The following is a 25,278-nucleotide window of genomic DNA, read 5'->3' on the forward strand; positions in this document are numbered from 1 at the left end:
TGTTCATGACCCTGAAAGTTTATTAGCATTCTATTATAACTGAAGTTCACGGTTTGCAAGTAGCAGTTTTGACATTCATTAAATAATATTTTTCTAACCTCCTCAGATGTGCCAGATCCACCTCAGGCTCCCAGAATCCTCAGTGTTGGGGAGGATTCGTGTGTAGTCCAGTGGGACCCACCACTGTTTGATGGTGGCCAGCCAGTTTTGGGTAAATGCTGCTCAAATAGAAAGCATACGATCCTATAATTTAGGTCTTAAAATGTCTTATTTATGATTAAAATTTACTCAAGTCTGTATGTTCTCTAAGGCTATGTCCTGGAGAGAAAGAAGACAAAGAGCTACAGGTGGATGCGGCTGAACTTTGACCCCTATAAAGACACTACATATGAAGCTAAGAGGATGATTGAGGGAATGGCATATGAGATGAGGGTCTACGCTGTGAACAGTATTGGCATGTCACGGCCCAGTACTGCCTCCCAGCCTTTTGTGCCTATTGGTGAGTTTCATTTACTTTTGACTGATGATTTAATCTACAGCAATGATCAAGCAGCTGAAAGTTAATGCGGTGAGCTTGGTGTTGCTGGGGTATATACTCTACAACTCTAATCACTACCTTTTGATCAGAAACCTAAAGCTTTTAACAGTGAGCCAGCACTTCCTTGAAACACTCCAGACTGCTTGAATAGTCTTGACACAGCTTTCTATAAACACTTAATATTAATAATTGCTTATATACTACTGTGTAAATGGGTTTATTGTTTTTTTTTTTTTTTAGGATGAATGATTTATGGACGTTCTTTTGTTTCTGGTTAAACCCTGAGGTGGTGAAGTGACTTTGCTCAATAAAAGCTTAAAAGTTACAATGAAAAAATCATATTTTTTATTTATTTTTTTACAGTCAAAACCCATCTGTATTTATAGGTGATTAAACACAAACAGCAATTTTTAATATACTTTTAATTTTTAATAATTTTTATTATAAACTCACGTACAACGGAAATTGTTAACAGACAATAGAGTTAATAGACTTTAAAAGATTTTGTAGATGCAAATACTACAATATTATTATTTTTTAAACAAAGTAAATGTCTATATTTTGTGTACTTTTATATTACAATTTAAATAACAGCAGTATAGGTGATTTATTTTAAGCAAACACAGGATTATATGAGAAAATGTCTCACCTGAGCAGTTATATTTATGTAGTTTTATTGAGATTTCCAATGCTGCAGCAATACAGTAAAAAAAAGTAATTTTAGTTGATTTACACTGTTCCAAAGGTTTCATTGTAAGGTTATGCGGAATCTGAAACTAAAGCACTTCCATGTTTACTTAAAGCTACAACCATAAAGGAAAAAGTAAAACCATCTCTAAAAGCAGAAAATATAAAGTTTTAGAACTTCATTTAGAAATACTTTTGAACAAAAAAAAATTATGGAAGCACTTCACATAAACATTTAATAATTGTTCTTAAATTTTCAAATATATACGAGTTTCAAGTAGTGGATTATATGTTTTGTTTCTCAGTACAAGGACATGTGTTGAAATACTAGCTTGAGGTAATGACTTAAGTACTACAGTTGATGTGTTTTTTAGATTAGGTTGAAAAAAACATTAAAGTAAAAATTGGACATGTAAAGCAAGGAAATCAGAAAATCCCCTGAAGAATGATAAATGAACCTTTGTTCCTTGTGTCAGAATGGGAACGCTGTTATTGCTGGTTTAGCAGATTGCTGTGTGTATGAGGTGGTGCCAAGCATGTTAGTGTCAAGGAGAACCTTCTTTCATCTGCTTGCCAATTTAGGGATGCTGCCCTATTCTGGCCACCTGGAGCTGCTCAGCCACGCGTCATCATACCAATATTTCAAGGCTCTGTCATCTCTTTGTAGTGTGGATGTTCGATGCCTAAAATAAGATCCTGTTTCGGGATATCTATCCAAGCTTAAAAGACAAGTTTTTACTATGTAAATTATGGAAATTTTATTGCCAGTGTTATTATCAGTTCAGTGTGATGTCCAGCACAATATAGTAAATTAGGAAACTATTTCTTGTACCCCCTTCTATAAATAATGGCACATTAGGGTAAAGGTATGTCCAGGCGTATGGCACAAACAGGCCGCTAGGAAAAAGAGCAGAGGGGGAGGACCCACAGCTTAGCTGCATTGCTGCTGTCAACAGTTGTGATCACAGCAGCCCAAAGACAGGACTGGACAGGACAGGACAGGGGAGGAGTACAGAAAAAGGCCTGAACGAAAGGCTCTTTACAAAAACCTCAAGGGAAGTTGCTCCAGTGTGCAGCGACAAACTGACCCACCGGCAAGATGACCAAGCCTATGCTTCCAAAGACCGCGGAGAAAAAGCCGGCCAACGAGACACCAGCAGATACTCCTGCAAACCCCACTTCAGGTCCTCCTGCAAATTCCCCAGCAGAAGTCAAAGAACCTGAGGTAATAGCACCTCCTCCAGAAGATACGGCCACTGAAGCAGCCGTTCCTCCAACTGAGGAACCTGCTCCTGCAGAAGGAGAAGCTCCTGCACCTTGTGCAGGAGGAGAAGGAGTGCCAGTTGAGGGGGCACCTCCAGGAGAGGAGGGCGCACCCCCGGCTGAGGAACCTGCCCTCCCACCTGAACCTGAACCAGAGCCAGAACCTGTTGGCAGTAGGCGTCTCAATCTAATTCTGCTTGTCCTTCTGGAAAGCTAGTGAATGCATGACTTGGTTTTATGTAGACTTTGGAAGATAGTTTGTTTAGATGAGAATGACTTGGCTGACATGATTAGTCAAAATTTGCTTTCTCAGTAATATACAAATGGAAAACAATGGTGTGTATTAAGTAAAAGAATGTTCAGGCAACAGGATTATCTTAATAACACATTATTAGCATTTATCATATCACTGCTATATATAACTCAAGCATTCATCACTGTGAACAAAAGCTATTTTGTCTATTCTTCATCCTTGCTGGATATCACTATAATGTAATGTATCATGGGTATGTCGTCAAATTTAAAATTTATTACAGTCTTGAGTCTTTTTAATGCCATACTTTGTTGTAGATTTTTCCAAACCTTTCAATCGTTCTTTATTATTTTCAATCTCATCCTGTGGATTCCATCCTCCAGCATTTTGTGGCAATACCTGAACCTGACAGTAAAATGCCACATTTCAAATGCAACTATTTCTGTCCTAAATGCAGCATGTCCCTAACAGTATCTGTATCTTTAAGAGGTCCTTATCAACACGAGTCCAAGTTTAACTTGTGCTTATTTAAACAATGGCAGTTATGCCCATCTATAATAGGCAGCTGAAGGCCAGGAAGGCTGGCTGGAAGATAATGTTAGATGTACCAGACTTGGACCTCTGGGTTTTATTGCCCCAATAGTTTCCATGCCCCTGTCCTCTGGCTGAATATTGGAGCAGCACAGGATTGAAAAAAAAAAAACCTGGTGACAAGTCCTATTAAATCCATATAGCAAAGACTTTTGATTCTTGATTCAGGCTTCGGTAGCTTAGTTACTAAGCAACGTTATGCTTTATTTCTCTAATATGCTTTAGTAGATGTACAGTGCAGAGTGAATGTCCACTCTAAAAGTATACATCAAATTGTTTTGTGTCTACTCTGAATATTTGAATCCAACAAGCAAATATTACTGAAAATCTAAATGTAGTAATCCACAATAAGCTTGAGGTATAACAGGGCCTTACCTTATTACACATGCCCTGCTTTCACCATGTTTATACTCCAATTATTTTCATTTTTATTTCATTTTCAATTATTTTGGTGTTGCTAGTTTTCTATAACTAGTCCAACTATAGCAGGCCACAGTTACACTTTCAAGAAAGTAGGACCAAAAAATTAGTTTAGTAGAAAAATAATGCATTAACAACTCTGAAATATGTTGTATGGGTGTGTATCTGAAAAGTACAGACCAAACATTTCAAATGAAAAAATTTCAATGAATCCTAAATTAGCTCTTTTGGAGAGATGCATATCTACAGCATCAATGATTTAGCTTGCTAAGGAAGGATTATTTATGATTAGCACATTCTGTTGATATGTCTATGGGTTTATTGCTTTACTTTGCTTCCTATTGTAATTGAAATTACTCTATATTTGACATCCTTGAACTATAGGAACTATATAAATATACTGTAAGTTTACAAAGATTTATGGTGTAGTCCTGGTGGACTCAAATGATCTAGTCTTTATTAAACATTTTGGTTAGAGTACTCCAACCATACAATAACCTGAATTAATAAAACTCCCACATATCAATTCTCAACATCAGCTGTCCATTAAATTCAGTTCAACATTGTGTTTTTCACTCAGCCCCCTCCGGTGAGCCCATCGGTCTGTGTGTGGATGACATCAGTGACACCACAATCTCTCTGAAATGGAGGACTCCGGAGAGAGTAGGCTCTGCTCCGATAGAAGGCTATGGGGTGGAATACTGCAAGGAAGGCAGTAAGTTTGTGACTGTGAAGATTTTATGTGTATCTTATGTGTAAGTGTTATTGCAGAATGAAAGCGTCATTGAAAATGAACACCTGAACTCCTTCTCCATCGCCCGACAAAAACCCTACAATTTGTACTACATATATTTTTATTTTGACCTTTAATATTATTGTTACAAATCTCATAGATTGACACTTTTTGTGCTTTTAATCTTCATGTATTTCTATTTCTATGTAGAAATATCTATGGATATCACAAACAAAAATCTTTGTAAAAGGACCAATCAATAGTTCTTCATTCCTTAATGTCGATTTAATGAGGGAAAAATAAGTTTCTAGAGAATTTTTTGACTTGATTCAGTTTCAGTTTATGAAAATCCCATGTTATTCAGTTTGATCTACAAATAATATTGTTTAAATGGTTCCGTATTAAAGCCATATGTCTGTAATAAGCCATAAGAGAGGATGCATTATAGCAATTTGAAGCACAAGGCGCAATGGACAAACGTATAATATTAGTAATATTAGCAATAAACAATTCGTTGCACAGAACAATGGATTAAGTATAACTGTTTCATTGGTAACTTTTTTTTGCAGACTTGTGATATTTGCTTTGTTTTATATTTTATTTAGCTGATGAGTGGATTCCAGCATTTGAGGGTCTTACAGAAAGGAACTCTGTGATCATCCGAGACCTGCCTACTGGAGAGAAGATGCAGTTCCGTGTACGGGCGTATAATATGGCTGGCCCTAGTCGTCCTGCCACTCTGGCCCAGGCTGTCACCATCCGCGAGATCATGCGTGAGTTTACACACTTGAATAAACCTTGCAAAAATGGAGTCGGATGTTTTGGTAAAATGTAGATATTTATAGAATGTAGAGTCTATTTATGGCAAGTATTACAAGAGGAAATATTCTAAGTAGCAGTAATGCAGACATGGTAGTACTCAAGTTTTCTTAAAACAACATGGAGAATTATAAAACTAAATTTGCATTTCTCAGCTGCTGTTACTTCAATTCCAGCTGCATTTAGTTGCATTAACTTGCAGCAGTACATTAGATAAAGTGCTTTACAAAAGCTTTTATCGTTTTAACTTAATAAGTCTAGTTCACTGAGGCAATCACCAGCTTGTTCCCGATCAGCTTTCAGCCACTAGCATTCACTAGCTTTCATGAGTAGGAGATATACACAATTACATTAAAGCAGGTCTGTACAACAGAAAGCCTAGGGGCCAGATATAGACCGTCACCAATCTCCTTCAGGCCTGGAAGTAGAATAAATTCAATAACAGGCTCAGATTGTTCTAAAAGACACATTTACACAAATATATTATGGATTCCTTGCCTTTGCTTGATGACTTCCTTATTATTGCCCTAAACAACATGGTTTGCAGCTATGCGTTAAAATAGCCTGCATGAGTCATGGCCATCTTTTTCCATAAACCATTCTCAGAAACTTCATTATTAGGTTTTATAGCACACATTTATGATATAATTTCCCATTCCTTCTCATTTCCACCATGTGATGTGTTTAACCCCTTAATTCGTATCGACTGGGGCAGTTTGTCTGACAAGAAATAAAAGCAAAATGTGACAGCATGGGGGCAAAAAACAGTTCAATCACAATTTGTGTTTTTATATCATACACATTAATTACCTATACTGCATGTTCACGTACAGAAATAGTTCGACTTCACGGATGTGGGAATGTTGAGCTGTCAGCATTGCCATCAGCATCTGTTCAGGAAATTGTTTCCTGTAGCTTGTATACATGACAGCTATTGGTCAGAATTCTGTCTACTAATGTATTTTAATGTTAAAAACTAACAATACAAACCTCAAGGACGCGTCACTGATTGACTGAAAGACTGTTGCTGAAACTAAAATGAAGTGTACAGAAAGACAGCTAGGGCCTGTGTCTGGTTACGTTAATATATATCACCTATCTGAATAAGGAACCAAGTAAATATAACCTGAGAACAGTTACATCTTAAATCTGGGGGAATTCTTTAGGTTTCCTCAGAAAGAAAACCACAGAAATCTCACGACAGACTTTTAACTCTATGATACTGGCTTCCCAATCCCAGTTATTCATTGAGCTAACTTTAGAGAACCTCAATACTATTTCCAGGACAGTGTATCCAGTTTCTCATTTATTTTACATTACAAGGAAACTACTCTATTTATTTCCAGATGCAGGGGAATCCTGAGCACTCCTCGGCTGCTCATGTATCAAATAGTAAAACACCATAGATCTTCTTCAGACACATTCATTCTCGTTTTCTTGTCTGTCAGCTGTTTACAACAATTACTGTAAAAGATGTTTGATGGGAGGTTTATTTTGGGGCCCAGGGGCCCCACGGACATTCCACACGCTGAAAGAACAGTGACATGTGAAGGGTTTATCTGGTGGAAAACTATGCTGGGAGGGCTGTTGTGCCATCAAAGAGATAAATGTGATAAAGAAACGCTCAGAACTTATGAACAGCTTTTGCATAGGCTTATCTATGGAGTACTTATTGGTATAACCACTGTGAGCCACATAATTGTTATTCAGATGATGACTTTTATTCAGTTTTGAAAAAATATTCCCAGTGTCTATGTGTTGGGACTTGGAGAGTTGTTTTATTTATTTGTGGTCCTTTGCAAACTCAGCATATAAGCTTTTATGCTTACAAAAGCATTTATCTACTTTATTCGGATCATGGTAGATCTGGAGTCCACACACAAAGCAATAAAGCATAAATAATCCACCAACTTGCATGTTTTAAGAGGTGGGAAGAAACTGAAGGTCCCAGAGGAAACCCACAAAGACACCGAGAATGTGTGAAACTCTGCTAAGACAGTACCACCAGCTGTAAAGTGGCAATAGTACCTGCTACACCACCTTGCATCCATGATGTTTCAAAATTTGCTGTTGTTTCATCTGCCAATATGTTCATTTTTTCAAAAATGAGTTATTTTATCTCACGAGTCATTTCCCAGTTCTCTCTTTGCCTTCTAACAGAGCGTCCGAAAATTTGGATCCCTCGCAATCTTCGCCAGACCATCATCAAAAGAGTCGGGGAGACTGTGAACCTGGTGATCCCATTCCAGGTAAAAATCAACTGTTCGTTATTGAAAGAAAATCACATCAAAATTCATTCTTCCAGGCTGTGAATGTAGAAAAGGTCACTAAGGGTGAATACTTATGGAGGGTCCTGTACACTGTGGTCCATAGCTCCTTGTTGCTCTTTTGGCCTCCAACAAGAGTGTGTTGGCCAGACTGAAACTTTAACTACTGTGTTAACGGGGGTTAATTAGGACAGGAAGGGCCTGTTCATCTTGTCTCTGAAACACTATAAATACTCAGAGCTGTGCAGCTGAAACATGTTGATAGCGGATACACATGGATAGCGGCTTCAAAATGTGTTAATGACACAAATATGAACAGCAGCTGAAAAAGCTCTCTGGGGGAAAACTGCATGCACACACACACACACACACACACACACAGGTCCTGAGGCAATGTGTTTAGTCACTTTTAAAGGTTGCAACTAGTATTAGGCTATCAGATTAATAGCTAGCTGCAACCTATCTATTATACTTAGTGAACCAGGAATCGAGGTCACTAGCAGGAAAGCAACCACTAACCTAATTACTATGTAATTAAAAAACTATTAGCCTCAACCCTTGCAAAGTAGATATTAGCCATATTGGTTTAATGTGTAAAACTGAAATTATGGTGGCTAGTAAGCTAGCTGAGATTATGCTAACTGTCATCTGTCTAATTTGAAACACAACATAAAAACATCATCTTTCTTCAGGGAAAACCTAGACCTAAATTGACCTGGACGAAAGACGGTGAGCCCATTGACCCGAAGCAGGTGAGCGTACGGAACAGTGAGACAGACAGCATCCTTTTCATCAGGAGGACAGAGCGTAAAGATTCTGGGCGATATGAACTCCAGGTACAGATTGAGAATGTGGAAGACAAGGCGTCTGTGACCATTCGGATTGTGGGTACGTTCTTATGTATATATATATATATTTCATAAGCTTGAAACACTGTTTCTCGTGTCCCATTAGCTTTTGTAATCTTATGCATTGCTGTAAAACTAGCATTTGTTACAGGAAATTGTCGGGTTTAAAATGCTATAAAAACATTTTTTTTGCCAGACCTTCCTGGTTCTCCTGAGAACTTGAAGGTGGTGGATATATGGGGTTTCAACGTGGCACTGGAATGGAAGCCACCCAAAGACGATGGCAACTGCGACATCACTGGCTACACAATCCAGAAAGCTGACAAGAAGACCATGGTATGTACAAATCTATGTCCAGGAATTAGATTTACTTAGCGCTTCTGCATATAGGCAAATGCAAATGGCTGTGAATATTGGATATGGGATGCATCTGGCGTTCTAAGGGGAAATATCAAGGCAGGGGCCCTTACTGAAGAAGTTCTATGTAATTACAGAGTGAATCAAATGGTAAGCTGCTACACAAATCAAAACCCGAAGGTACCTAATGCAAGACTACATCCAAATCTAATTTATTATTCCATCAAATCAAGGTAAAGGGTCATGGAGGCTTGACACTAGGCTTGGACATCTATTCTTCTGATAGATTACTTATTAATTTAAAAAATGACCTAACGTAGTTAGCTCAGGTCTTTATCAACTAGCCAGATAACTCTATTTTCCTTTCTAGAGAAACAAACCAAAGGCAGATATGACTTCTACTTTGTCCCTCTGTACTCTGAAATCTTGCCAGTGCCACGAAAAGTAGCTAAGCTCCAAAACACGCCTCTATAATTGAGTAATGTATGTACAGTATGTGCAAGTGGACTGGTACTCTGGGTTTCAGCTTCTCTTGGCAACTTGCTTTGAATGCCTCTGTGGGACAGGACAGCATTTAGAGCATCTGGAGACCAAGCTGCCAAAATGACCGTCACTGCCCATCATCTGTGTGGAACTTTGCCCCCTCAGCATAGGGCTGGTATGTCCCATGCCATCACCCCCCCCCCAATAGTCTGATTTAAGCACTAGCAGAACTCCACTCTCTTCCTCTCTTTGTTCTTTACAAGGTTAGTGGATGAATATGAGTTACACCACTCATCTGTATTAGGCCCAATTTACTCTTAGTGCATCCAGAACAATGAGCTTGGAGGCTCGGGATCATCACATTTCACACGACAATATCCAAGTCGGAAACCAGACACGTCCTGCTTCTAAATATAAAAGCACTTTAGGTCCCTGATCTTGGAACATGCACACAGACTGCTATTTTATTCCCATCTACTCAATCAACCCACATTGTCATGCTAATAGTGTTAGACTTAATACATAAAATGCGTAACGTGACACAGCAACATTAAAGGTTCACGCTGCCTGGTTACATATTTATAAAAGGAGATCTATAATATTGAGTGTATGATCAGGATTAGATTATGTTGCATGATGATATGACGACTAATAAAAATGACGTCCAAGAGGAAAATAAGTCGTAGAAGCAGCTAGAACATCTTTGCAGTCATATTACGTTACAAGACACAGCCAAGCTGGTAGTGTTAGTGGTATCAGTCATTATACCACAGCGCTGCCAATTTCCCTATTCGGATTGGGCAGAAAATAAGGGGTAATTGTCTATAACAGCAGCTCTGTCATTTAAATCAAAGGTTCATATTAAGATATGGTACATTTTTGTTGATGTAGTAACAGCAGTCACACGGATGATGTATAATGGACGCTCCACAATAATCTAAGGCTAATAATAAAAAGATAAAATATCTTTTTAAATATCTAAGGAGATATTTAACATTCATGGAAGGAGTCTCCAGTGTTGGTGCTTTGTAACGGCCAGCAAGTTTCCCACCATAAGAAAGTCTGTAGAGGGATAGACTTTTTGCAGCTGCTATAACACAAGTTATAACAGTAACATTGTAGTAGGCAAATTTAATATTCTAATATTTCTTATGAGATCATTTTATATGGTATATAAGATTATTTAGCCTGTTCTTAAATGCACATGCACACATTTTATAGATAGATAGATAGATAGATAGATAGATAGATAGATAGATAGATAGATAGATAGATAGATAGATAGATAGATAGATAGATAGATAGAAACATTTAGAAATTGGTTTAATAATCGGATATTTGCTTCATTATAATATAAATGCCAACATCAGATAAATGTGACTATATCCAAGACATTTTTGCTTGGTAATATGTCATTTTTCAGCGCACCATTAAATGAAATTCTGCTATTGTAGTTGTAGTAAATTTAAAGTCATCTTAACCCCCCAGAAAACAAAGATTTGCACTCAACTATATGTTTGTGTTTGACAGGAATGGTACACGGTTTATGAGCAGTATCGGCGCACTAACTGTGTGGTGTCTGACCTGATCATGGGGAACGAGTACGTATTCAGAGTGTTCGCTATGAACGCAGTGGGCCTGAGTCCGGAGCCATGCGCCTCTAAGGACAGTGCATACATCCAGAAAACAGGTGAGATGAGCTGGATTTACTCATACGTTTATCACACTATTTAGACGCATGCATATTGCATGTTTTATTGCTGTAGCATGAAGATTTCATAAATATAATATAAACTGCAATCATTTATTTGTATTAAAATCAATGTTAGTTTTCTACTGCATCACAACGGACATCTTGATATTACTCTGGCATTTTGTTCTAACCTAAGGCATTGACTACAAGCCACCCTCCTACAAAGATCATGACTTCTCAGAGGCACCCAAGTTCACACACCCACTGGTGAACCGCTCGGTCATCGCAGGGTACAATGCCACTCTCAGCTGTGCTGTGAGAGGCATCCCTAAGGTAAGCATATCTGAAATATGTGACCGAAAAGATCAGAAAGCGTTATTCCGACTTATATCATTGTATACTGAAGCTAGAACATGTGGAGGCGATGTTCTGGATTTTTCTATAGTAAACATCCGAATCATTCCAAAACTCTTTGAATCTTACTGTCCATTTTAATTCTCAGCCCAAAATAACATGGTACAAGAACAAGATGGACATCACAAACGAAGCCAAGTACCGTATGCTCAGCAAGCAGGGTATATTGACTCTAGAGATCAGGAAGCCGTGTCCATTCGATGGAGGCGTGTACACGTGTAAAGCTGTTAACGCCAGTGGAGAGGACATCGTGGAGTGCAAGCTGGAGGTTCGCCGTAAGTATCACACACATAACCCTTAACTTTTTACTTCATGCTCCAAAGCAAATAACACATGCGGACTGACACAAGCGAAGTCTTGATAGTATTTTGATGAGACCAAGATAATGATTTGAATAATTACATAACATTTCTTTCTGCTCTATTGTACTGTACAGCATTCAGGTCAATATGAGGACATATATGAGTGACACAGTGTTATCATATATGATTAAAACACCTCTGTATATTTACTCGTGACTGTGCATTGAATGTGTAGATATATGCTGACATGAAAGCAGAATCCATGTTTTCATTCTTATACCAATACCTAATACAATATAGAGTCTATATTATTAATTTTCAAGGTCCAGCAGCAGGATCCTGCACTCTCATTGCCATGGCCTGGCTTCGATTCCCGGGCAGGGTGCTAACCCAGCCACTGAAGAGTTAGCTCTCAGTGCTGGTCCCAAGCCTGGATTAAATGGGAGGGTTGCGTCAGGAAGGGCATCTGGTGTAAAACCTGTGCCAAATCGAAACATGTGGAGCAAATGATCCGCTGTGGAGACCCCAAACAGCAGCTGAAAGAACAACATGAGTCCAGAAGTATTAATAATACAACAGAATCCACAGTGAATAGGCATATACTGGATTTGAACAGCTTGTATTAGCATTTTCTCAATAAATATCAAAGAAGCATGGAGTATTCTGGCATATATCAAATGTCCTCGTTTTATTTTGGGTGATTAACTTTTAAGACCCGAATCTAAGAGTGTATCTGAGTGCTGTGTTTCTCAACTTTTGGTCTGAAAATGCACTGGGTTTTTTTTTTTACTTTGGTGGAAAAGTAACAAACAATGACCAATCACAATCAATCCAATTCTTACAGTGACATACACAGATACAGGATACAAGGTGGTAAAAAGTTTTCATAATAGCAGAATAGCAATATGGAAGTATCTGTAAAAAGAATACACAAGTACCTACACAAGTTGTGTAACATAATACTCTAATATATGTAAGTGTGCAATATCTAATACACCTTTCCCTTTCATAAGACAGTAAAGAATACATTTCAGTAATAAAACAGCGTAACATTATTATATTATTGTTTGCATTATTTATTAAAAGTTTATAAAGCTGCCCATATCTGTGATATGCCTTTAAATGCAATGGGGAGTGACTGGAGCAGCTTTATATTATTTATATATGAAATTTTTGTCTGTATTAGTTTTTAAATATCATCTTTTTTGGTCTCTTTGTTCATGTTGTGAATGACTGGAAATAATCGCGTGGGTCTGTTTTGCCAAGATTACTGCCATGTGGAGATGCTTTACTATAAGGATTTGGGCTAGATGTTGGGGAAAAACTTCAATGTCTGCAAAGCAGTATGTCCTAAACGTTGAGAAACCCTGACTCTGTATACATTCCAATGGTTCAGAATGGATCCTTTTCCAGAGAGATCCATAAGTCCAAATGTGTGTCTCACCTTAATCCTTCCTCCTTGCTGTTTCATGTTTCTCTTCACCCTTTGCTACTGACCCCCCAGCTCGTGAATAAACTCAGGTTTGCACTGTCTGAATAGTTTTGAAGGTAAGATCATTACCACTAAACTTTTTTTGTTCTTGTAAAAAGTCTTTATAATTAGATCACTTTACACGTGATCTACGTCACTAGTAGCTTCTTTAAACCTTTAATTTATGAATATATATATTCATATTTTTTGCCATTACAACCAAATTTATACTTGTGTTTCGTGATAGAAATATTTTATTTATGAAAAATGGCAGATTACTCAGACCAAATGTTTCTATTTTTTAATCCTGTTCAACATCAACAATATTTACTCAGCCTAAAATACATTAGAGACATTGAATGGGTAGCTTTTTTCCATTTGAATAACCATCGTTTTCTCATATTTCTGCTTATTCTTTGCAGCTCAAATTACCAAAGAGGAGACGAAAAAGTGAGCTACTCAGATTTCTGTCTGAGCGTGGACACGGTGGGGAACTCGGTTATCCCTCCAGGCTTCCCGCTGAGCTCAGGACATGTCAAAGGTTACAGTACAGAGCAGAAAGAGTTCATTGTGTTTGCGTGTTCACTCGACTTTATGCACATACCCAAAATCTCTACGTAATACGTCTGCCGGAAATGCATTCTTTCACCATTTCATTCATTGGATTTTGTTGCTTGTGGCTTGTGTTCATTTCATTTCATTTCATTTGTTTGAGGTAGAGATATGAATAGTCGTCACCATAATCTCCACCGTTTTAATTTCTGTGGTGTTTTCTCTCTTGCACCTTGAAATGTATTATAATGTAATTTAATGAAAAAATACATATTTTGATCGATGCTCAGTTAAAGTGTACATCTTGATTTGCTTCTAGTTTAAAGTCGGCTATGAGGCTAGTAGACGGGAAGGTAAAATCTTATCCATCTTATCTTATCATCTTAAGCATCTAATAGCCAAATAGCCCACCGTTACATATACATTTAAAGACAGACAGCTGCATTTGTAAATGTCTGTTGCTTTGCTATTCTGGCTTAAATCTGTATTTTAAAATCTACTGTCATGTCACATACATTTGTATTTTGGACAATATGTGCTTTACTGTATCCACCGTAGTTTCTCCTAAAAAAGAAAGGCATTTTGTGAATAAAAATCGTCAGGTAAATTATCCACCTTGTTCAGTTTCTTTAAACCCATGAATGTATTTCAAATCACATTTTCTGATAATACCAAACTAGCTGAAAAATATCAGCCCAAGTGGTGCTCAAATCTAGGCAGTATAATTACTGATAGGTTGCATGAATCTGGGCTAGAAAGAAATCGGCCATTTCAGCTACTTGGTTCTACAAATATGTGATTAGCCTTAAGGCATTTGTTTTTATCATCAGGAACTATAACCTAATATCTTTTTTTTAATGTTTTAAAGACAGGGGGTTTAAGCCGAATAGTTCATTAATACCAGACCGCACTGCAATTAGGAACTATCCTCAGTTGCCTTTGAGTCAACAGTCATGAGGAACAGAATAGCTCTAACCTGCTCTGACTGCTAACTCCACAGAAAGAAGAAGTGGATGTGTCCATGGTCACAGTTTATAGACAAACATGAACAGCATGACAGGACATGTCTGAAATTCCACCATGTGTGCACTGGTGCAGGGCTGGGGAGAATCAGGTGTCTGAAACACTGCCCAGGCATTCAGGGCATTACAGTACGTGTCAGAATTAGAGACAGCAGTGAAAGAATTGTTCCATATTTAAAGGGTTATGATGAATAATGACCCATTGTAGCATTTTGCCCTCTCATGATGGCACATTGCTAAGGTCAGCTCATGCTGAGCGCCATAACCTCAAATTGACATACTGTAATCCATTAACAAAATCTGAAAATCTTTGTTGAATATTTGTTGTTCTTGGTTTTAGTATCACCCCAAGTCTTGAAGAAAGACTCAAAAACCTGAGTGTTAATTAATAAATGACATTAAAATCACAAGTCCTGCAAAGGATAAGGCATATAATCAGAAGTACATCTGGCAAACAAAGAGGAGATTGGGTGATCATTTTGTGACTAAACTAAAGGAACTCACAGAACTTTTGAATCACAGCGACAGGTTTCACCCTGTACAGCACAGAAGCACTATATATCTCAATCGTCTGGCTTCTTTTGAAAACATCTGCTATAATTAATACAGAAGTATACCGCACCATATATTTGTAAGGTGCTGATACATGCCACTAGAATAGCTCTAATGTGCCTTGTCACAGTAGATCTTCAGCTCTTGCTGGAGGCATTCTTCCAATGGTTACTGCATCAGTGTTTGGATGATGATGATGATGATGATAGAGAGAGCCCTCTAACATCACTCCCTTTAGTGTCCAACTGATTTACGACTTGGTGACTGTGAAGGCCACAACATATCATTTACATCATTTTCATACTTATTAAAGGATTAAAAGTGCTCTCATGCCCTATGGTTGAGGGTTGGAGTTCATCCAGGAAGAGACCATAACCATCAGGATAGCAATGTTTCATCACAGGATAAAGACAGGTAGCTCAAGTGGTTAAGGCTCTGGCTTGTTGATCAGAAGATCGGGGTTCACTGCCAAGCTGCCACCATTTGGCCCTTGAGCAAAGCCCTGAACCCCTCCTGCTCCAGGTGTGCTGCATCATGGCTGACCCTGTGCTCTGACCTCCGAGGATGGGATATCCAAAGAAAGAATTTCCTTATATAAAACAAATAACCTTAATATGAAAGAATGACTGTATTACTTTTTTTTAAACATAAGAGGGTCCATGCAGTGCAGACCATCATCCTTCTCTATGCAGATGTTTTTGCCGAAACTGTGATCATGTCATGTACTGACATTCTTAATGACCTGAAAAACAATAGCTCTTCTGCTCATCACCACACTACTGCTGTGAATGTGCACTTTAGAATAACCCTATATGCTGTCTGTCACTGTACTGATAGAAACACAGGCCAGTTCATCAGTTTTTCACGACTCCCGGCATCCATATGCCGGTAAAAATAAGCTTTGTGCGTATGTGTGCGTCAACCGTGTGGCTGCTGTAAAAGGCCACATTCATTACCACGGAAGTACACTACATGTTCTCAGTACATGTGTCACTACAGTACATGAACGCTTCCATTTTATAAGCTTGCTTTTCTTCTCCAAGGCGAGGAATCGGTGTATCATGACAAGAATGAGGTGTACAGAATAACTCCAGTAAAACATACGGATAATCAAGACAATAGTACACCCTGAAGGTACAGGGGGAGGAGCTGGGCAGAACATCCATCTGTCACACTGTCAGAAGGCTCATTTCTCATCATTAACACACCTCTAGTCTTCACACCTTAAAGTTATTAATAAACCTTTGAAGAGGCATGATTTTGGAATTGTAACCTGTGACTGAAAGTACATATGAGGAGTATACATGACGATAAGTCATAACCGACACAACCCAAGCAGCTAAGTGATTTTTGGTGGCACTGTGAAACCCAAATGTTGCTTCATAATATATCAGTTAACTTCACTGAGACAGATTAATAAACTTTATCTAATAAAATAAAATGACCTGATAATACTTTGTCTGTCCGTCCGTCCGTCCATCCATCTATCCATCTACCTACCTATCCATCCATCCATCTACCCATCCGTCTATCCAGCTACCTATCCGTCCATCTACCTATCCGTCCATCCATCCACCTATCCATCTACCCATCCGTCCATCCGCCCATCCATCTATCTACCCATCTATCTATCTATCCATCCATCCGTCTATCTATCTATCTATCAATCCATTCATCCATCTACAGAATTAATTGCTCTCCTTGGTATATTTGAGATCATCATTCAAGGATCCCTATAAACATCCATTGTGAAGTATACTAGCTCACAGTGCCCCCTGGTGTTAGGAAATTGAATCATTCCAGGCAACAGTAAGGAGCAGAGTGAACAAAACCTGAAATTGCACCAGAACAAGTGGTAAATAGAGAATTTGGTAAAAGTGGCTTGAACCGAATGTGCAGCTAATCCAACCCCCCCCCCCCCCAAAAAAAGCAAGAAGCCAATATTTCTGTGTAATTTATTTTGTGCAGCTTGAAATTATTACTCTGAAGTAAACCTAAGAAGTAATATGTAATTCTATGCATCTACATTACATGTAAGACAATTCACCAGGAAAGAAGAGCAATGTCAAATGATACAGTAATATTTAGGCTCATTAAAGCAACATTCCCAAACTAGCATACGGGACATTCAACATGATATCAAATAGCTGTCAGAAAAAATTGCACGTTTGGTCTTTGTACTCGAAAAAACAATGGGACAATGTCCTCAGAAAAGCAATACAAATAATTCCTTGGAAAAAAACAAAAACAAAAAACAAATCCTGTGAATAAAATGTATCAAAAAAGGCAAGCAAAACATCATAAGAAAATGCCGGTACAAAAATAGCAAGTAAGCCTTCCAAAAGTGAACAATGACGCGGATTTAATAGTTAGGGGCTGGAGAACGAAGAGCGAGCTTTATTGCTTAGTGTAACTTCAGGTCGTGAAATGTCAGGGAAAGTCAGGGATGGAGAAATGCAAACCTGAGCTCCCGAAACTTCAGAGAACAACAAAGCATCCGACTCTTTCATTTTCCAGAATGCTTTCTGAGGAAGATTAACCAGTTTTAATTCTAAGAAGGCTTTTCTTTTTTTTAATGCAAGGGATCAGACCACCTCTTCTCGCGTCTCTCCGTGACTGATGAACGTCTACAATTAGAAACATGCTAAATATTTTATGAGACAGAGACGTTTTTCTTTCAACAGTGAAAATACGTGCGTTTAAGCTTAAAAACACATTGCCTTTTTTTTTTTTAAACCATGAGCACACGGAGCACGTGTGAAATTTTGACACGTTTGTGGAATGATTTCTGAATCAGTACAAATATTGCTACGAGATGAACGAGCAGAATGAAGAGAATCTTCACCTCTATGTTCACTCAATAACTTGATCTTGTCAGTGAAATAAATGAAAAAAATCAGGGACTTAAAGACGGTAAACAGAGAAAGCATCTACGAATCAGATTTACTAAAAAAAAAAACAAATTACTTGCAATAGGAATAGCAAATAAATCCTATGAGCTACAGCATATACATAATAGAATTTGTATGCTACAAAATAGGTCTAGGGTACGTATAAAAGAAATAAATATCTCAGTGTAATTAAATATTTTCACCCTAATCTTCAGTGTGAAGGGAGTCAGTGCTTAACATTCACTACTTCACCTATCCTTCTACATTTTATATTACCTTGTCGCTTCATTCTGGTGTATAACTGCGAGTAGAAATCAGAGATGCTGAAAAGGCTAGGAACTAGAACCAAAATCCTAGTAAGAAAAACCATATTTTCTGTACAATCCCTAACCCAGTGAAACAAAAAGCATTGTCATATGTGATTAAAAAAATATTCACCCTCCAACCCCATGTAATGAATTCTTTTATTATTAAAAGAGAAGCTACGATAAAACAAAGAATGCAAAATAAGTCATGATAGTGTTTTTTTTTTTGCTTTGCTGAGCAGTGTGATGTATCTTATCGGCTGTCCTCCACACAAACCGTTTAAGTGATATATGACACATTGTGTTCCTACTTCCAACACCCTGCTTACACTCGTCTTAATATTAGGTGTTCAAGTGTTTAGAAGATGAATGCGTGTTCGTTTTGCTCTTCTCTCAGTTTATGTAACATACAATCCAAATGGTTCTAGTGAGCTAGTACATTTTTTTTTCTCAAAGCTCTTGAGGCACTTTTTATACAAACATTTTATCATTTTTATTTTAAATGACCTCAGAAGCAAAACGGTGATGGTCCCCTTTGCAATCCTGACCCCTCAACCTTCACCTGACACAGAGTGATGTACATTGCGTGTCATTGCGTTTGTGTATAACCACAGAGGGGGGAGAAGGAAAAAGGAAAAAAAAAAAAAAATAGTAGTGTTTATTTCCACAAAACCGTGAAAAAGAGTGTGCTCAAACTTGAAGTGTTTGGGGGGTGTGGGGGGGGGGGGTTTTAGAAAATTCCATAAAAGCAGAAAAAAGAAGTGCCGTATATATGTGTCCAAGCCCTGGGTAGAAAGACAAAGAGAGAGAGAGAGAGAGAGAGAGAGAGAGAAAGAGAAACATGACATGAGGGCCACAGGCAGGTTACCCTACTGCGGGTAGCTGTTCTTTTGGCGGCGTTTGGCAGATCGCATCTTCTCAAACCGAGACTCCATCTCCTCTAGCACTTTAGGAGTGTAGCGGACTACGAGCTTGACCGTGCCCTGAGCTGCTTTTAAGAGCTCCACTGCCTTCTCATGGTGTTCTCCTTCCACACTCTACAAAGGGAATAGAAGAGGAAAAACAGGAAGATGCCACATTAATAATGAATTTGCAAACACTGCAGAAAAAGTTTACTAAACTCTTTGCACTTAAAGCCCAAATGCAAAACACAAGTCATTCATTTTAATGAACAAATTATTAGTATTGAAAGTTATATCTGAACTTCCTAGGAGGCAGACAGAAAATTAAAATCATGACAAAAAGCTGGCAAATGAGACGGCTTTTCCTCTTGCTAAGGAATGTTAAGAACAAGGTGAGGAAAATATCCATGTGATCATTTATACATAATGCAAACAGAAAAAGTAGCTCATATTATTTTTCTCACAGACCAAAGGAGGTTCATCAGGATTGTAACCTCACAAGTCAAAATGGTGGTGGAATTATTGTAAAAAGAGAAATTCTCAAATTCTGTGGCTGGACTGTAAAATGCTGAAACATCTGGAAACATCTTAATATCTGTTCACACTTCTAAGTTGGCAAAAATTCATCTGTATTGTTTAGAATTCGAAATGCCACGGTGTATCACATCGTGTTAAGTTGCCAAAAAGGAGGCAGCTGACTCGTTTGTACAGATTTTTTTTAAAAACCAGGCATAAAAACAATAAAATGCTGCACTGCTCTCGGATTAGATTTGACATTAGCCACTGATGTAGTTAATGCTGTGAACGTCTGTGATATTATGACTAACGTGCAGATAAATATAAGGTCCAAGAGCTGTCTGAAAACCTGCAGTCACATGCACATATACATTAGAAACAGAAGCCGAGAGAGCAAGTTAACACGTATGTGAATATCCTTCAAAATGGTTTGGAATTGGTATGCTTCCAGTTTCACTGAGAAATTAACATTCATCAAAGCCGCCTACGTACCACTCCGTTGACCGAGAGCAGCTGGTCTCCTCTCTTGAGGCCACCATGACGATCAGCAATACCTCCGGGGATGATGCGCGAGATGTAGATGGGCGAGTTCTGCTCTTTTCCTCCCATGATGTTGAAACCGAGGCCTTCCTCGGTTTTTGGCAGCTCCACTACGCGAGGGTGAGAGTGTCCTTCGCTTGCAGCAAATGCTGCCACTGTGGCCTGGGGATCATGCAGAGTGTGTATGCTAAAGTACAACTAAGTAAATACATATACAACTGGTAACAATACATGTTTTGGTTAGTAATTAACCTTGTTTCAATGCAAAATAAAACACTGTAAAGCGGACTGGTGACACACAAACTATATGAACATGCAGTTAAGTAATTGGACATTGCTTTTTTGACTGTGCTGCCCAATTTGCATACTTTGCTGTGTGACCTGACCCTTTGTTAAGATAAACATCATTATCATTTCAGACCAATATTCTTATTGAGTTTACCTTAGCTGTGGCATTGGCTCTGACCTCTGGACTGCTGTTAATGTCCACTGTCTCATACACATGTTCATAAACCTGTCAAGAGGGAAAAAATAAATAGAAAAATATATAAAGGCATGATTATGATAAGACAAACATTCCTCAATCATGTGTCTGTGAAGCCACACTTGTAAATCAATAATCTACCCAGTAGCCACTAATTTAAATAACAGCACTGAATAAACATGAATGCAAGATCTAGGTCAGTATTTACAAAGCATCTCTGAGCAGCACAGCTATTCCTGGATCAGGTAATTACAGAGATAACTCAAAATGCAGGTGGAACCCGATCACAGATTTGCACTTCTATTTTAAGGTGTTCCATGAGTACAAGTCCCTGGAGGTGTGGAGCAAGGAGTGAATGAACAGCTTTAAATTGGATAGCGCTGTTGAGTTATTTCGGCACCCATGGTGCTCATCAGCTACTGAGGTAGAACTCGTGTATCTGCATCATCACCACCAGCATCATCATCATCATCATCGGCGGCGGGAGAATAACTCAAACTAGGTCATCACACAACAACCATAATCATGCACCTGATGCAGGGGTTAAAAATACAGACACTACACATCAGGGGAGCTCCTGTGAACAACCATGTGTAGGCTGAGAGATAAGCCAAAAATTGAACTTTCCTTTGGCGTGAATAACCCAAGCATATGCAGAAGACTTGAGAAATGGGGCAAGAACAAGGTGTGAATGAGCCATTACAACTGACAGAACATGGAAAATATCTGGTATTGCTGCAAGGCTAAATTAACTTTTAAATAGCTGCTTTATCCTGGTCTGGGGCATGGTCAATCTGGGGAACACCGGATGTAAGGCAGGAATACACCCTTTATATTAGGAATATTTGGTTCCATCCTAGGGTAGCATGGACACACTCATCCACACCTAGGGGCAATATAGTGCAGCCTACTGGCATGTTTCTATGAAGTGGGAGGAAACCAAAGAACCCACATGCAGAAACTCCACACAAACAGTAACACAAGCTTAGGATCGAACTGAGGACCCTGGAGCTGTGATACAGCGACACTATGCTGCCCTTATCTTCTCCGGGGTGAGCACTACCCTGATCAATGTAACGTGTAACATATGTTTAAAGTCAGTCATACAATCTGTACTTTTGCCTTTTAGTGAATTAGAAGTGTGACCTCCTCTGCACATCTGCTCCTTATGACTGACTCCACAGAGTCTAGCACAAGGTAAAATTGGATAAACCAGGGATATGTGGTGCAAGGTGTCCCTGGGAAAAGATAAAAATGGTATAAGCGTTTCAGCATGCCCCTTAGTTAAAGTGTCAGATGTCCCGGAGCTGCACCAAAAGTTATTAAAGCCATAAGCGATGGCTTGTTTGGCTTGTTAAAGAACTAAGGACTTCCACCCATTCTCAGTTTCTGTATACACTTTGACATTTTTAGCTACTTGAATTAGGTTGCATGCTTATGAGGTAATGGATTGTGGACTGCACCACACTGCGTTTCTGGCCTCTAGAGGTTGATGGTACAAAAACGACAGATGACAAAGCAGCAGGATAGAAATGACTCAACTGCCAGCACGATCCGGAGCTAACTACACGAGTAATGGCACTTGCCATCTGAGACCCTTGTTCCTGAGAAAAAGGATGGGAGCAACTATTTGTGGATTTCAACTCTTCTTTCATTTTTCCTAAAACAAACTTGGCAGCAGTGCTTGAATCGCTTGGCACACAGCTAATTAGTGAAAATGATGCACAATATAACACGACCTAGTGAACCGGGCATGTTGTTTGTAATGATATGCCCAGGAGCGAAATCTTGAGCTGAAATGGATTGAACTCCTCGTAGTCTTTTTATCACTGGAAGGTGTACAGTTGATGTGTTGCAATACAAAAAAACTAGGAAAGAAGCTGTAATAAAAGACAGCCAGGATGCTTAGGCACATCCTGCATTAGTTAATGTGTAATTCTTCCCTCTGAAATACTAGCATCATCACTGAATGGATGAATTATACACACAGAATATCTAAGACTAATATAACAAGTGGCTTTTGAGTAAACAGGTCTAAAGAAGACAGGTAAACAGATGTGTAAGAATCCTTGTAAGAAAAACAAAAAAAAAATACATGTGTAAGCAAACATGAATAAATCATTCATCCAACACTATGCTTACCTCTCGTACTGCGTTGCAGAACTCGCTTTGCAAAACCCTCTGTAGGGCTTGCAGCTTCTGAGGAGGTACTTCTCCGGTTCTTTGGAGTTTGTCCAGCAGCTCTATGGCACGAGAAATGTCTGGGAACAGAAGATTTCTGTGAGGTAGCTGCTTAGCCTACTATTTGATCTATACCATCTAGAGATGTCATTTTTGGCATAGAACTGACATAGACTGAGGCCCTGGTGCAAGGCTGTGATGGTTATTGTTAGTGGCTGCTTCTAGGCACTTTTATTCATCCTCTGAGACTATTTAGCACACATTAATGGTCACACTGCCAAAAAAAAATCTGCCAGGCATTTAGATTTTCTCTGCCAGCCCTGTATTAAATAAGATGCATTGATGCATCGGATTTTGACAAATCCATCAGTTTACAGTTAATACTACAACTCTTCAAGATCTCAGGCCTAAAACAATGGCACATGTCCAATGCAGATTCTTTAAATTCACATGGACGGCCTTTTAGATATACCCCTTAATAATGTCCCTTAAAAAGACTCCACTTTAATTACATGTTCAGTAAAAATGCACACAATGTAATGCATTTTACGGCTTTAAACAGACATGTCTGATTCTACATGCTTCTGAGTTTCTAACCCGGATGTACAAGTGGCCTGTAGAGGTGAATCTGAGGCAGTAGACTGCTGTATAAAGGTGCAACGGTCAGTTTTTTTTTTATTCCATATTTGTATACATAACCTGGATGATATATATCCAGTTCTAGCCCCTTGGTTCCAGTGAAAGGAACTCTTAATGCTTCAGCATACCAAGATAATTTCATGCTATCAACTTTGTGGGAACAGTCTGGGAATGACCTCTTCCTGTTTCAACATGACCGGACACCAGTGCACAAAGCAAGGTCCATAACGACATGGATGAGCGAGTTTGGTGTGGAGGAACTTTACAGAGTCCTGACCTCAAACCGATAGAACACCTTGGGGATGAATTAGAGCGGAGACTGCGAGCCAGGGCCAGTGCCTGACCTCACAAATGTCCAAAATGTCTTGGTATGCTGAAGCATTAAGAGTTCACTGAAACTATGGGGCCAAGCCCAAACCCTGAAAGAGCCCTGAATTCAATAATTTGTAGGGGTATCCCAATATATATATATATATATATATATATATATATATGTCAATTATATGTCTATTAAGTGTTTATTAGCGATAAATAAAGTTTCCATTGTCGTTATTATTATTATTATTATTATTAGTAGTAGTAGTAGTAGTAGTAGTAGTTATAGTAGTATTATAATGCTTCATGGACCCTATTTTGTGAAATAGTGATCTATACCAAATTAAATAAACATACAATTTGACCCTTAATATATCCTGGATATATACCTCCAAACAAAAGGAGGCTTAAAACAATACAAAACCATTAGTTTCACAGAGACAAATGTTTAATGGCAGCCATTACGGCGTTCTTATTGTGGAGTGATAATTCAAGTTATTTCTTTAGCAGGGCTCCGTGGACCAAGCTGTAAAACCCAATCCCATTACTTCATATCAGCCATGATGCACTTCTTAGGGTGTGCAATAATGGCATCTACACCCTACATAGTCCCCTACTTACACAACTGTGAGCTATTTGGGAGTCGGTCTGTATCGCATGAACACATCTGTGCATTTCTAATAACTCGCTTTGCCTACTGTCTGTCTCGCTAAAAATATATATCGACAAGAGCATAAATGTGGAATATATTGACAGATATTGTGAATAGTCCGTCTGGTTGTATATGTTAAAACGCACTCATTATCCCTCAAACATGAACAGTGGTGGTAGCGGTAGCTAGCTGTGTTTAAGGCTAACGTCTTCACTAACGTCTGCTCGGATCACATACCGTGAATAATTTATCACAAGGGTGATATTTACCTCTTTCTAATCGTACCGGCTCCCCCAGCGAGGCCATTTTTTTCAGCCGTGGATATTCCACTTCTGTTAGGGAAAAGCTCGGTGTGTAGCTAGCGCCGTGTCTTCCCTGCTATTTTTGTAGCAAGTGGCTAAAGCACTAATGCAAAGAGATTAACGAAGGGAGTCGAAGAGCGTCCTTTCTGCGCAGGAAATGCGCAGTCCCATCCCTAGTACAGACACAGTGGCGCCAGAACCTATTTTTGTACCACACGTTTCTTATTATTTGTGTAATGGGATTTTTTTTTTAAATAAAAAACTATTTCACAAATAATACAACTCT

General features: G+C 38.6%; 2 protein-coding genes across 2 annotated transcripts in view; one reads left to right on the forward strand and one right to left on the reverse strand.

Annotated features, from left to right (window-relative positions):
- Positions 1–14,301, forward strand: part of mybpc3 (myosin binding protein C3) — a 38,275-nt gene extending 23,974 nt beyond the window's left edge. Inside the window, exons 23-33 of the mRNA XM_058381300.1 lie at positions 107–211; positions 311–499; positions 4,333–4,467; positions 5,091–5,258; positions 7,465–7,553; positions 8,264–8,459; positions 8,616–8,755; positions 10,790–10,949; positions 11,149–11,285; positions 11,455–11,641; positions 13,562–14,301. Coding sequence (XP_058237283.1) covers positions 107–211; positions 311–499; positions 4,333–4,467; positions 5,091–5,258; positions 7,465–7,553; positions 8,264–8,459; positions 8,616–8,755; positions 10,790–10,949; positions 11,149–11,285; positions 11,455–11,641; positions 13,562–13,593 — 1,538 coding nt within the window. The 3' untranslated portion in view covers positions 13,594–14,301. The remainder of the gene's footprint in view (positions 1–106; positions 212–310; positions 500–4,332; positions 4,468–5,090; positions 5,259–7,464; positions 7,554–8,263; positions 8,460–8,615; positions 8,756–10,789; positions 10,950–11,148; positions 11,286–11,454; positions 11,642–13,561) is intronic.
- A 2,911-nt stretch (positions 14,302–17,212) lies between these two features.
- Positions 17,213–25,117, reverse strand: lin7c (lin-7 homolog C (C. elegans)). Its single transcript, XM_058382243.1, has 5 exons — positions 24,960–25,117; positions 23,046–23,164; positions 20,862–20,933; positions 20,372–20,581; positions 17,213–19,498 (listed from the first exon to the last, which is right to left on the reverse strand). Exons 1-5 carry the CDS (start codon positions 24,994–24,996, stop codon positions 19,331–19,333), a joined length of 606 nt encoding a protein of 201 aa, XP_058238226.1. The 5' UTR covers positions 24,997–25,117; the 3' UTR covers positions 17,213–19,330.
- Positions 25,118–25,278: the final 161 nt, after the last annotated feature.

Source organism: Hemibagrus wyckioides, linkage group LG27 (genome assembly GCF_019097595.1).
Source record: "Hemibagrus wyckioides isolate EC202008001 linkage group LG27, SWU_Hwy_1.0, whole genome shotgun sequence".
Classification (NCBI taxonomy): domain Eukaryota; kingdom Metazoa; phylum Chordata; class Actinopteri; order Siluriformes; family Bagridae; genus Hemibagrus; species Hemibagrus wyckioides.